General features: G+C 35.2%; 1 protein-coding gene across 2 annotated transcripts in view; it reads left to right on the forward strand.

Annotated features, from left to right (window-relative positions):
• Positions 1–1561: 1561 nt before the first annotated feature.
• LOC149540900 (potassium transporter 7-like) overlaps positions 1562–14128 on the forward strand; it is a 48677-nt gene continuing 36110 nt past the window's right edge. The window contains exons 1-2 of one of the 2 annotated variants that reach the window (XM_089801964.1): positions 1562–1876; positions 2074–2214. In XM_089801964.1, the coding sequence (XP_089658090.1) occupies positions 2167–2214 (48 nt within the window). In that variant the 5' untranslated portion in view covers positions 1562–1876; positions 2074–2166. Of the gene's footprint in view, positions 2215–14128 lie in introns of both variants that reach the window. The other variant, XM_089801965.1, reaches the window with a different exon arrangement.

Consider the following 14128-nt stretch of genomic DNA (forward strand, 5'->3'; position numbering starts at 1 on the left):
TGCTTGGATTAACAATAGATAACTCTAGAAAACTTCAGAAAAGGAATTTTAAGCTAGTTAACAATTCAAACATCCACTATGATCATTTTCCACAAGTGCTGCAGGAACTTTCACAGTAACTATGCTGTAGGACTAATATAGTAAATCTATCTTAAAACAGGAAATTGCAAGAAATGAATCTACTCTACCTAAATCTATTCCACCTCCAAAGTGGGCCCCCTTGGTTGGCTTTAACTAACTAAGAACACAACAGGTATTCCAAAATCACTCTCTCATTATAATTCTTCTTTTGTTACATGACTTTATAATTTGTAGAGAACAAAAAAGAGCAACTTTAGAATCCCTTTGACTAACTAACTTTTCCCCTCTTCCTTATATATATAGAGGATTGGAACTTATTACAAACATAACATAAAAGCCATGAGCAAACATTGTCAGAAGAAAAAGGCAGAATGTCAACCACGACTTTAAAACATTGATTGAGCAACAAAATAATAGTTTGTAGATAATGTAGCAAGTCGGGTCTCTTGGAATACCTCTTCTCGCAGACAGGACTTGACACTCGGAATTGACTTGCGCTTCTCATGCTACGATTGATCTTCATTACTCCTTTAATACAGTGTTCACCACTCTTTGCGCCACTTCTCCATTTCCTGAAAATTAGAAACATTCAAACACATATGTACAACAACATTTATACTCTTATTCAACTATTAGAACATAGTTTAAAATATTTTTATGAAATACTGCACTTTATATATAATTTTAAGCAAGGTATATCATATCCATTATCCATAGGTTTAATAAGTTCTAGTTGCATCCAACACAAGACAAATGTGTTGGAAATGTTTTTCACAAGGCTCAAAGAGTAAGTTCAGACTATATAAAAATTATATCAAATTTGAGACATTAATATGCCTCATCATAGAACATGGTTGTCGCCTTTAAAGAAAATATGCATGTTTATGCCAATAAGATCTTGTAAGGAACCATGGTTCTAATTTTGAGATTGCAGATGATTAAATGCTTTTGGATTCTTTTTATGTGTTCATGTACATCCTAGCCAAATAATTGAAGATATCAAGTGCTTTCAAGTGTTCCTTCAAACCCTTAGCCGTTTTAGCAATTAGAATGAGGTCATCTGCATATAGGAGTAGCTTTATCACATAATTAGCTCATTGAACCCCATCTCCATTGTTCTTATCTAAACATTTTTCTAACTTATCGATATATAGCCCAAACATAAGGAATGAAGAGGAAAACATACCTCATATAGATTTGGTACAATGAATAACTCTCCATCCTTGACTCCTAATGACAAAAAATCTTTCAACCTCTAACCAAAAAAATAGAAAATTGATTAAAAGGAAAAGCATAAAATTTCAAAAATAATTTTAAAAATTATTAGACAAAAGCTAAGAAAATAGGAAGAACGAAAATTTCTAAAATGAATTGTTATTAAAATTATAGGGAAAACGTAAGAGAAGAAGGAATATTTTTTTTCCAAAATTAATTGTTACATTTAATTGAAGGTAAAAGGTAAAGCGCAAATGTGTTTAGGAAGCTAAATCCCCCATCTCCAGAAAAAATCGAAAGAGATTTTGGTCTCAGAATAAGACGGGTAGGTCAAGCTTCAAGGAAACTTCTCCTCGTGTAGAGTGTTCCATCCCAACCAGAACACCGTATCTTCTCCGTGTAGGGATTTACGCATCGAAAATGAAACCAATATTTATAGCATTCTCCTGCATCCGAGGATACCGCAGCCGATAAGCTCATGCTGGCATGGCCCACGCCAATCATTTTTGGCACTCGTTTCTTCTCTTCATTCGCGCCCTCTCTCCTAACAGAACCTATTCCTCCGGAGATTCGATCTGCGGTCAGCTACACAACTCACAGTTACTAACCTATATATAAATATTGCCCGCTGGGGCCCCTTGCAATGCAGTGTTCACTATCATTTGCTTTCACAAGAATATTTTGTTGAAGATTGTGGAATATATGTTTCGGTGTCTTCCGGGCCTTCAAATTTCGAGGGCTTTTTCTACATTTATTGTTAATTTGTTTTTGGTTCAGTTACGAATTGTATATACATCAATGGAGCTCGTCAACGGGTAATATTACGGCAGTTTACGAGATCTGTGGTTGTACTTTAGCAGAGGGGAAACGATGGACAGCGCTGTCAATGTGTATATTCCGTCCCCAACGACTTCACAGGTCAGTGTTTTGTTTCTCGAGATTTCGTATGCCGAGCGTTTCGTTAGATGTATTTTGAGATCTTCATGTATGTGTAAGTATCTGCGAATAAAATGATGTTGAGCAAGATTAGTAGTGTGGTAGAATGGATTGGTAGCTTGAAGTGCAGAATATCCTGGTTTAGTCTTAGTGTAAAATTACTTTTATTAGAGAAATGATTTGAGTTTGAATTGCATGCTACCCGGTTCTACGCCAATCGAACTTGGAAGCTGTGCTTGAGTAAGACTACATGAATTTGAAAAGTTGTCTGCGCTTTAGTGAAAACCCTATGCTGCCCTGTTCTACGTCAACTGAACTCAAAAGCTTTGGTTGAGAAGGGTACAATAATTTGAAATTTTTTCCTCGCTTTATTTAAAAGTCTTTGCTGCCCTCTTCTACCCCAGCCGTACTTAAAAGGACGAAGGCTACAAGAATATGAAAAGTTTCCCGTGCTTTAGTGAAAACCCTATTTTGGTGTGGATTTACTATAAAGCAAAATAACTTGGCTACGTCTGTTATGCAGTTGTTTATATTACGATATTGTTTTTGATATACTTTGTTACACTGTAATGTAAAATTATATCCGACTTGAACTGACATTCAACTGTAACTTTTGTGTGTCGAATAAGTCTTAACACCACGGCAGGGTACCGAATTAAACTCATGTTACAATTCAGGGTTCTTACTGAGGCATTTACATTCATTTGACTTTGTAGTACATAACTTGAGGTTTGACCTGTCTATTTGTGTTGTGTAAACGGACACTACAAGGAGAGCATTCATCTGCTGATTTTGCTATTATGGTTGAAGTTGGTACACCCCTTCTCCTCTCTTCTAATTTTTTCCTCATAGGTAGCAAGGAGAGTACTCACTCTCGTGTAACTTAAAGCTTAATAGTGTTGAAGAACCGCACATCTTGGTCAGGGATTCATGCAAAGTGGTTTATTGGTACCCCTTCTCGCCTAAAAACGACTAAGTATTGAAACCTCATAACAGTATTAAAATGGAAGAAATGTATTTAAAACCTAAAACAAAAAACCAAAAAACAACCAGTTGCCTCTTATTTCCATAAAAAGAATCCTTTAAATTCAACACGAATTACTTCATTATAAGTAAACACAGACTTTCCAGAAGCTTTGCACTCAATAAAAAAGTGGTCAAATGTGTATTACTTATGATAAAGAAGACAAGTGGCTAAAATGAGGGGAAAAAAGCATAATAATCGATGACACACTCTCCCAAATACATCTGAATTCTGAAGTGAGTAACTTGAGCCCACACCAGTAAACCGTGGTTCATGAGCTTTGTGCAAGCTTTAGATCCATGACATATGGAGTGTTGGGAATTTGCTCAGAAAATAGAGATAACAGCAATAAGGAAAGCCAAAGTAGATGCAAGGGACACACAGAAATATCCTGAGAAAACCCTTCTTAAATGAAGGGAAAAACCCAGCTTCACCAACAAAAGATCTTCTTTATTGATAATAAATTTTTTGAGAGTACAACACCTTTCACTAAATACGATATATATAACACAAGAGAGACTCTTCACCATACAACAGAAGGTCTCTTGAGATTCCCAACAACATAACTTTTTATTTCAAATACAACTCTTTGTATTTCCATGCCTTAATGCATGATGAATGACACATGTCATTATATTTAATATTACAATAATCATAAACATCATTTTCATTTGAAGGTGACTATTAACGCTTAGTTGCCAATTCGTGACATGAATCTGATTTGGGCACGTGAATCGGATCCATGGATTCAGGATTTTTTTTTCCCAATTATGATTTGTGGAGGATTCATGCATATGTATATATATATATATATATACACACTAAAAATTAAGATATACACATAACTTTAAAACTAAATCATTTCATAATATGAATCTATGATTCTAGTATGCATCTATGAATCTAGTATACTTGATAATTGATCTATTTTCATGATCCTAAAGAAAATCAACACATTCACATTGAATTACTGAAAGCGAAAGTTTACAACATTCAAAATATAGATCATTAAACTTAAAGTTTGTAACATGATTTACTCACAAAAGAGTTAAGAGTCAAGATTAAAGTTTTTGATTTAATCATCAAATGAATTTTCAAGAACATTCGCATCAAAGGTGTACTGATGAGCTGCAAGTGCTACATCTGTATCAGTAGAGGAACCCAAACCACTAGTACTATATGGGATTGTGAACTCATAATCCTCATCATCATCCACATCAATCAAAGTGGATCTAGCAAGATCCTGGATGGTCATATCTAAATCAGGAGTCTCGGGTGCTACATGTCAAAGCTTTTCGGGCCCTTTCTTGTACTTAGGATCCTTCCGTGACAACAAGCACAAATTGTGGTGAATGAACACAAGTTCTTTTGCTTTTTTTGGAGCTCACTTTTTAATCTTTTTTTGCTCCCTTTCTTGTGGATTCATGCGGATTTGTGGTGGATCCTCGATCCTGCTTGTGGATCCGTCAAGATCCGCAGGATATTGCCCAGATCCTCATGGATCCTTGTGAGGATCTGGACCTGGATCGGACCCAAATCCGGATCCGGTGTTCGACATGCGAATCCGGTAACTAAGTTATAACAGAATCAATTCACAAAGATAAAGTTTTCTATTGCAGCTACAAACTCCAACACTCCCTCTTAGCGAGAGAGAAATCTTTAGCTGAACACACACTAGGCTACAACCAAAATGTCAATGATAAAATCTAATCACATAGATCCCATAAAATTTTATGGAATCACTGAACATGAAAACTCTGCAAGAGACACAAACAGTTTTGATGTTTGTCATGGAATCTATCAACATGCCACTAAGAGAACAATATACTTATTGTTAATAATCATGGAATCACTCAATATGATAGTCCTGTAATAATTATTCATAATCACGGAATCACTCAACATGATAGTCCTGTAATTATTACTCATAATCACGGAATCACTCAAGACTTTTAAGAATCATAGCTAAGCCTTTAATCACGGACTCTCTCAATGTGAACTGTCATTGAATTTGTTAACATGACATCCAACTCCCATTATAGAATTTCTCAACATGATGTTCACTTCCCAGAGTTAAAAGAGTTATCATAGCTGATTCTTACAATCTTATTTATTCACACAAGAATAAAAATATGAATAACAAAAACAAGACTTAGTTCCACTTAAGTCTCAAATTTTACAAATACCACAAGCATCACAAGCATATATGAGAATGATGGGGATTTCATAAGCACTCCCTCTTAATTATGGAGCCTCCCTCTGAAGCTAAAATCTCCCTATAAAGCTCAACATCTCCTTCTTAATTAAAGCAACCTATTGCCTGTCTTGTTGCATCCTGCAATGATGAGAGATAAAAGATAAATTTATTGACAATGAAATTCATATCTGAACATAGATATGTATCATTTAGTAAACAACATCCTCATGCAGTCTGCATAATCTCAATGCATCCTGCAATAAAATCAAATAGAGATCAATGCTCTATACTATTTCGAGTAATGAAATAAGATTCAATAAAACAAAAGACTTATCTCTTGCTGTCTGAATATTACAAGCATAGCTGCAATAATCAGAAACACCTGGGAAGAACTTGCTAAAAGTAGTGGCATCTTGATCCATCTTGGCTAAAAGATGTGTTCTCTGCAAATTCTCTTCTTCGAGTTCAACACCCAGCTGATCAAGGCATGTGATTCTGTGCATAGAGAAATTGTCCCCTTTTTACACAGCTTCTGAGAATTTTGAAATTTACCTTCTATTGGCTTTTCACAGCCTGGATCTTTGAATGCTCATAAATACGTATTGATCAGGGTCCTGACAAAGACCACACCTTTCTCTTGGGAAACTGATGACTACAAAAATGATGCATTTTCTCATTCATTTCCAGTAAGACTCTTAACACGTGAACGTTCTCATTCAAAGCTGCAGCATTAGAAATCAAACTTGTCATGGGTCATGCACAAGTTGCATAGGAAGCCGATTACCAGACATGAACCCTGAAAACATCTTACTGGGCAAAAATCCATGAAACCTTTTGAAGAATGATGAGCGCTGAAATGCTGCATCTACGCAGTTAAGATAGCATAGACACACGCTGCAGATTACCCTCTTTATTGAAATAAGCGAGGATTCTGTCTGTAATCTTGTCTCTAACAGCAATCAGAGCCATTGCAGGATTCGATCTCTTCACCTAACACTCAAAATAACACTGCTCAACCCTTGATTTGATTGCATGTAGTTACAAATACATAACAGTCATCTTCGAAATTCTAGCATGAGACACATTAAAGTATAATCACCATGGTGGAAATGGCGAGAATACAAATTTAAAACGGCAGTTGTGTTAACTCCTGACGATGGAGACACTAAAAGTTCAACATGTTACGAAACATTAACTCTAGATGCTCCCGATGCTAATATAGAACATATTCAATGCTGAAAGGGCCATGATTTGATTTGCGGTTACACAATAGATATCAAAACTGTTGACAATCCCTGTAACATGAAATACTAGATAGCTATTGATCATTAAAGTACAATTCACGAATATAATTGTCTTGACTGTCATGGAAGACCCGTTACACAAAAGATTGCACCGTAAGAACCCATAATAAAGAAGTGAGTAAAGTGATGGCACCGGGCATGAGAAAACGGCTTCCAGAAAATATTCACCACTGCCAGAATTACAAATGAAGATCATGTGACTTATTCCTTACAAATGTTCTCCATGAGCTTTGCATCCTTCCTGGGTGCCGATGGAGCTATCCCTTGTGGCAACCTTAAAGATTCAATAGTTGCTATAGCTAAGAACATGATAGAGTGTCATAAATGAAGCTTGATAGAAGTGTTCAGTCTTTGGATTAACTTGACTTTGTCGTGTAGATAAGGTCTATCAGGTGGAGTGCACACCTGGAATGGTCTATAATCAGATTTGTCATACTTGAGCCTGCAAATAACACTTTAGAGCAACAATAAAATCTCCAAATAAAATGTATCCTGCAACCTATAATAAACAAATAGTGTAAATGTAGGAAAAATGAAAACACATCTTGACATGTATTGTAAAATGCTTGCATTCGAGTGCCACAGATTGCCATTATTCTGGCGTTGCTGCATCTTATCTGTATATTTTCGAGTCTACACTTCCTAGGTGATGTTTTGCAAAATATGTTTAACATAGAAGCCCAAACGCACGCATGCAGGAAGAAGCAGAAAATATGTATGCAACAGAAAGTGACACAATTCAACCACCACTAAGGTTGTCCTTATTGAACTGTGAATATCCTCAGAAAGCTTCAGGACAGTCACACTTAACAGAATATCATAATCACTCAAAAAGACTCATCACTGTCCACCTTATTATATCCGAGATAAGACTCATAAAAATGATAAATGTGACCAATAATGAGAATATTGCACAATCGCTGAATCAAAATAGAGACTTGAATACATAGAGTGCAATAGGAGCAATAAATTGAGAGATCTCGATCTCAGTTACATTATCAACATGTACAAGCTTCCGTCGTTGCTGAAATCAAGCCTTGCTCTGATACCATGTTGGGATTTTGCCCAGAAAATTGAGATAACAGGAATAAGGAAAGCCAAAGTAGATGCAAGGGACACACAGAAATATCCTGTGAGAACCCTTATAGAGTGAAGGGAAAAACCCAGCCACACCAACAAAAGATCTTTTATTGATAACGAAATGTTAGAGAGTACAATGCCTTTCACTAGATGCAATATATATAACACGAGAGACTCTTCACTGTACAACGGAAGGTCTCTTGAAATTTCCCAACAATATAACTCTTTATTACAAATACAACTCTTTGCATTTCCATGCCTTAACGCATGATGAATGACACATGTCATTATATTTAATATTACAATTATCATAAATTTCATTTTCAGCTAAAGGCGACTATAACGGAATTAACTCTTAGAGATAAAGTTTTCTATTGCAGCTACAAACTCCAACATGGTGCTGTATCAGCATTGTGCTCATTTTGCTTATAAATGTAAATAGTAATACATGGCAATGAACAAAACTAGAGTTTTGATGAGGTACATACTTTCATGTAATTTTGTGATGTATTCTAAGCAGTGTTTATATGTGTTCTTTGTAGCCTCTCTTAAGCAGAGTATTGTCGGAAATTATATCTGTAGTTCTTTATGTGAGTTAATTTTTAATATTAGCTCCCAGTATGGAATATAATTAATGTCATTGTTCTTGTAAATGTGAAGTTAAACCCTTTTAAGCATTCAAACAATGGTTTTTGTAGAGAGAACTTATTTTGTCTGGCTTTGTGTTTCTGACTGTGTAAATGTGGATCTAATCTTGTGTAAATGACAAAGACAGATGTTCTCAATATAGAATATTATTTAGATATTTTTTAGTTGGTTTAATTAAAATTTTAATTGTTTAAAATAAGGTATTATCTACCTGGTTATAAAATGTTTAATCTACATAATACTTGTTTGTTTTGCAGTTTGTTACTTATTGGAAATGATTAACATTTGAATGCTAGAATTTCAAATCAATGTTTGTTGTTGGGTTTCTGAGCCACTAAATTTTTAGCAGTGAAAGGAAAGTTTTCTGGAGTTTGATAGCATACCTCAAACTTGAAAGCTGAAATCGTTCCAAAACATAATGTCAAAATAATCTTTGGGGCTGTGCCAAAACCTAATGCTGCTATAAACTAGATTTGTAGTAAGTTGATTGTGGTGTTAAATTTCCTATCCTTTCTCCATTACTGAAGTGTAAACTACTGGACATAAAATCAGTTGCCTGTGGTTGCTGGGAAGTTCATCTCATTTGAGTGGTTGCTGAGGCATTCATCTCATCTAATTGGTTGCCGAGGAGTTCACCTTATCTGAGAAAGACTGTTTAGCATCCATCCATATTGCTCAACTACCAAAAAAAAAAAAAAAAAAGAAGCTTAAGAACATTCACTTTTTTAACATTTCATGTCCTTAAGTTGTACTTGTGTTCAAATGCAATCATAGCCATAGTTCTAATGTGGGCTAATTTCAACATTAGCACATAGAAATTGCTTTTTGGCTTGTTATTGTAAATGCATAAAAAAAACCTAGATTGCCTGTTGGGGATTGGGGATTTGGTTCCCTTGTTCACCTCATTTTTTGGGGTTTGGGTCCAATATTACAAAAAAATGTTTACACACACACACATCTGTGCACACGCACACACATATCTGTGTGTGTGTTGCTGGTTTGGGTTTGGGTTCAAGTTCGGGTTCAAAGATCCAGTTCACCGATATGCCAAAATTTTGAAAAGGGTTTCGGGTTCGTTAGTGTTGTGAGTTTTTCACACCATCACCTCATTGCAAATGGGGGCCCCCTCTTTTTGTTCTGGCAGTAGGAGTAATGGTCTTAGGCAGTAGCAATTTTCAAGACTCCTAGTCCGAGTGTGAGTTTAGGCAATTTCGGCCTGTTGGGAAATTAAGTCTGTCAGGCATATACGTGAAAGACGGGCTATAAGCTAGTTAGGGAGGTGGAGTTGAAATCAAGGGACTTTTGATGAAATGAGCTAAAACCTTTTGAAAATCCTTGTTCCCACTTTAATTTGGTCCTAAAAAGTCAGGATTAGTTGTAGGGGGTTAGAATGCCGAAGGCGTGTTGAATCCTAAAATTTGGCTAAGTCTAGAATATTTGAAATCCCCCCTCCCTTCTCCCCCCCCAAAACAAAAATCTGGAATCTTTATTTTAACTCTTATGGAGTTGAAACCTATCTTAATTATCCTTACATTATTTATAGAAATATAACTTTATCCTTACATTATTTATAGAAATATAACTAAGTATAAGAAAGGATCTTAGAAAATTGAGAAGGATCAAAGTGTTGAGATTTGAGGCCATGCAATGAAAGATTTGTGGCGATCGGAGTTTTCTAATTAGTGGAGTTCTGCCTTGAGAACTTCTCCAATATTGAAAAATCTGTCCAACAAAAGCATTGAAAATGGATGAAGGTGGGTATGCCTAGGTGGGAGAGTAAAGATTGATGCTCAAAATGATGAAAATGGAAAAGTTTGGGGCAACTATAAGATTATGAAAAGAAGGTTTTGGCATGTTAAAGATCAGGTCGGAATTCCTTTCCTCTAATTAGAGGAATTCCATCTTAAAAATTCTTCTCTTTAGAGGAATTCCGTCTTAAAAATTCCCCCCTTTCCCAAAATTTCACTCAGCCTAAGACCTAGATTTTGAGGAAAGTCTAAGTGCTTAAGTAAAGAAAGTAGAATTCAGAATCAAAGTGATAAAATGATGGAGTTATGTGGCATTTTTTCGAGACAAATCCATGTGCATAAAGTCTGGTTAGAATTCCTCAAATCAGAGGAATTCTGTCCATGGAAATTTTTGAACTCCAGGATTCTCTGCCTATGGATTTTGGGCTTCTTTTACAACAGCAATCATCTAAATGGAAAAAAAATTGAAAACAAAGGTGAGAGTAGAGGAGATTAAGCCAGAAACTAGCATGAGATGGAAATGGCATTATCCTTTGATTAGAGGAATTCCACCCTTGAAATTCCTCAAAATATCAAAAACTCTGCCCTTGCAAAGAGAGAAATAGTTAGCTGCAATTCAGTGATCAGATGCTGCTAGAGGAAAAGAATAGACAGAAGTGATCAAATGATGATAATGGAGTGAGTTTGGGGATTGAAAGAGGAGGTTGAATGGAGTCAACTTTGGCTGAATTCCTTTCATTAGAGGAAATCCGCCCATGAATTCCTCAAGGGCTGAAGTCTACACCTCCCTTTGACATGAGCTTTCTTGCTGAATCTGATCAGCAAATAGCGAAATTGAATGGTGAAATCTTGAGGGAGAGCTGAAAAGTTTTTGACCCGTAAGAACAAGAGAAAGCCAAGAGGTTCTTGGCAAAACTTCTCTGATTGGAGGAATTCCACCCAAGATTCCTCTCCAATAAAAGGGGTGATTTTTAAATATAATTTTCTTCCCTTTACTAGAACCGGCCTTGAGGGAGTAAAGCAATTTAAATAAATAAATTAACATTTAACATATGCATAGAATATGGTTATAACTTCAATTTCATAAGAAGGCAGTTACATCATTCATGTTCATGTGAAGAAGATTTACCGTTAAAGTTAGTTAAACAAAAAATTTCTTAACTAAATACTTGAAATACCTTTTAATGAAATTACTTCAGAAATTGAAATCACATACCTCGGAAAACTGAGACTGAAAAATCATCTAAGTATGCTTTTGCAACCACCTAGGTTAGTCCACAAATACACTATAACAATATCACAAATCGACTACTATCTTAAAAATCATTTGATGAATACAACTAAATACCACTATAACTTAAATTAGGGCATCGCATATCATTTTACCAATTAGGGCATCAATTACCATCGGTTATTTAGGGCTTCTGATACCGCTTTACCAATTAGGGCTTTCGCGACCACAGATTCAATTTAGGGTTTTCGCGACGATGGATTTTGTCTAGGGTTTTCGTGATGACGGATTCAATTTAGGGCTTCTGCAACCACGGATTCAACTAGGGCTTCCGATACCACAGATTCAGTTAGGGCTTCCAATACCACTGTATCAATTAAGGTTCCAGCTGTCACTCAATCAATTAGGGCTTCGGATTTCCTTTTCCTTCCGATTACTTATCTGTGACAGTTTCTCAAGATTAGATAAATACTTATATTCAATATTCATATAAATGAAAACAATTCTTAAATCAATCCAGGTGTAAAATAGTGATAACAACGAATTTAACTTAATTCAATCTTACCTCTTCATAATAAAATGATAATACTTGTTTCTGCAAAGCTTATCTCTGTCTAACTCATGTCTGACATCTTGAGTGGGGTGAAACATTGTCAGGGGCTTAACCACCCAACCTCGGACGACAACATATCCCCACATGCTCTCTATTGAGAAAGGCCCTCCCTACTCGGAAGTGGCAAGTAACATCTTATCATCACTGGGCATCATGATATATAAGACACCATACGACTTGGCAGCAGAAGATCATCATAACAGGAATATGCATGAGTTATTAATTAATTTATATTAAACGATAAACATTGAATTGCCATAACTAATTACTGATTTCGAATCGTGTTACTTCAGATTCCTCTATTCACCTTGTCACCCTTTTTCTTGGCTACATAGCTAGGTGAGTTCCAGGAGTTACGAATTTTTAGAACAACCAGTTCTATCAATTTATTCATGAAGACTACATGCATCCAGCATCTCACAGTCTATGATTAAAAGATTTAAAATTTAATTTAATTAAAATAATAATCATAACTGATTTCCCTTTGACTCCACCTTTACACCATTTCATGGCAACAATGCTGATGAATTCATGATAATATTAACATTTCAGTATGATGAATAAAAGATACTTTAGAAATAAATTCGGCAGGATCATTAATTAATGGCTATCACTATCTTCCTTATTCATAACTGTGATAGTTCTACCAATTAACAATCACCAGGTGACATGATTATCAGACCCTGAGGATTTCATCTAAGAAGCTATGTTTAAATCTCTATCTGCAAACTAAAAAGCTATACTAAAACATCTATCAGCATAATTTATTCAGATTGTATATAACATGCATCAGTGTTAACATGGAGAGATGAATATAAACTGAGCACCGGTGGACACATATTAAAATAATACTGGATGTCCATTAAGACATAATCTTACCAAATGCGTTCCAAAACATTACATGTGCTGTGGATGATCATATCTGGTATCCCTGACTGAGTTTTTCAACAAAGTTAATGAATGCATTTCTACTTTAATGTCTCCCATCAAACTTCTATTCCAAATGGTTACCTTCTAGACGTTACGTTTGAGGAAAAATCAGATTTATTTGATGTGTTCTCATACAATACATGTTTATCAAGTAAGAAATCTTTGAAGAAATCGGCAGAGTTTAACATAATTGGGTATTATGATGGTGATAATCTTGTAACTAAAAACAAAACTGTGGCAATCTATTACCCTGGAAAAATATATTAAGATTATGATATGTAGTCTGCTTCTTCTAATATCTCTTAACATTTAAGAAGAGAACTGACTGCTATGCGTTTGTCCATAACACAGATTGAGTTCAAAGAGGAAAACAATAATCTTGCAATCTAACACTGGGTACAGCGAATTCTATACTGGTTTACATAAGCCAACTCAGCATGATAAAATAGATAGTAAATGGAAGAGAAGAAGATTACATCTGACGTGACTCACTATCACAGTATACAATGATGACTCCCACTTGGCTTTAATTCAACTCCCAAATCTGAATGCAGTGGTGACTTAACAGGAAACAAGGTAACCAGACCCTCGGCACAACTGAAAATAGTTTTCCGAAAACAGACACAAACTCGTGCAAGAAGGATAATGGTTCTACCGTGGTCTCCGATACACGACAAAGAATGCATAAATAAACTTAAGCCGACCTTACGGCTACTCAACAGTTATAAAGAACCCATACGAATTCCTTCAAATCAATTATTTTATTCCAAGTTATAACATTAAAGAATATTAAATTGAAAGGGAATAAGTTATAATAATTCTAAAGTTATTACAATTCGAATACTATTAAAATCTTACATGCACTTATAAACATCACTCAATTGATTATTAAATTATAATGGTGCTAAATGATTTTATAATTAAATATACGTTTATAAATATTTATTAAAAACAATATAACGAAAGATAAATTAAAATCCTTTTTCAAAAATGAAAGCCCTTAAGATACATTTTATTTTAACTCAATTATTATTTAAATAACTCATGCAATTCCACAAATGTATCCTGTTTCAAATCGCTAGGTCCTTTACCCGTCTGCCAATGATGGTGATGCCCTGCCT

The sequence above is a fragment of the Cupressus sempervirens genome, chromosome 9, assembly GCF_028749045.1.
Source record: "Cupressus sempervirens isolate cs-2001-9-10 chromosome 9, ASM2874904v1, whole genome shotgun sequence".
NCBI classification, from domain to species: domain Eukaryota; kingdom Viridiplantae; phylum Streptophyta; class Pinopsida; order Cupressales; family Cupressaceae; genus Cupressus; species Cupressus sempervirens.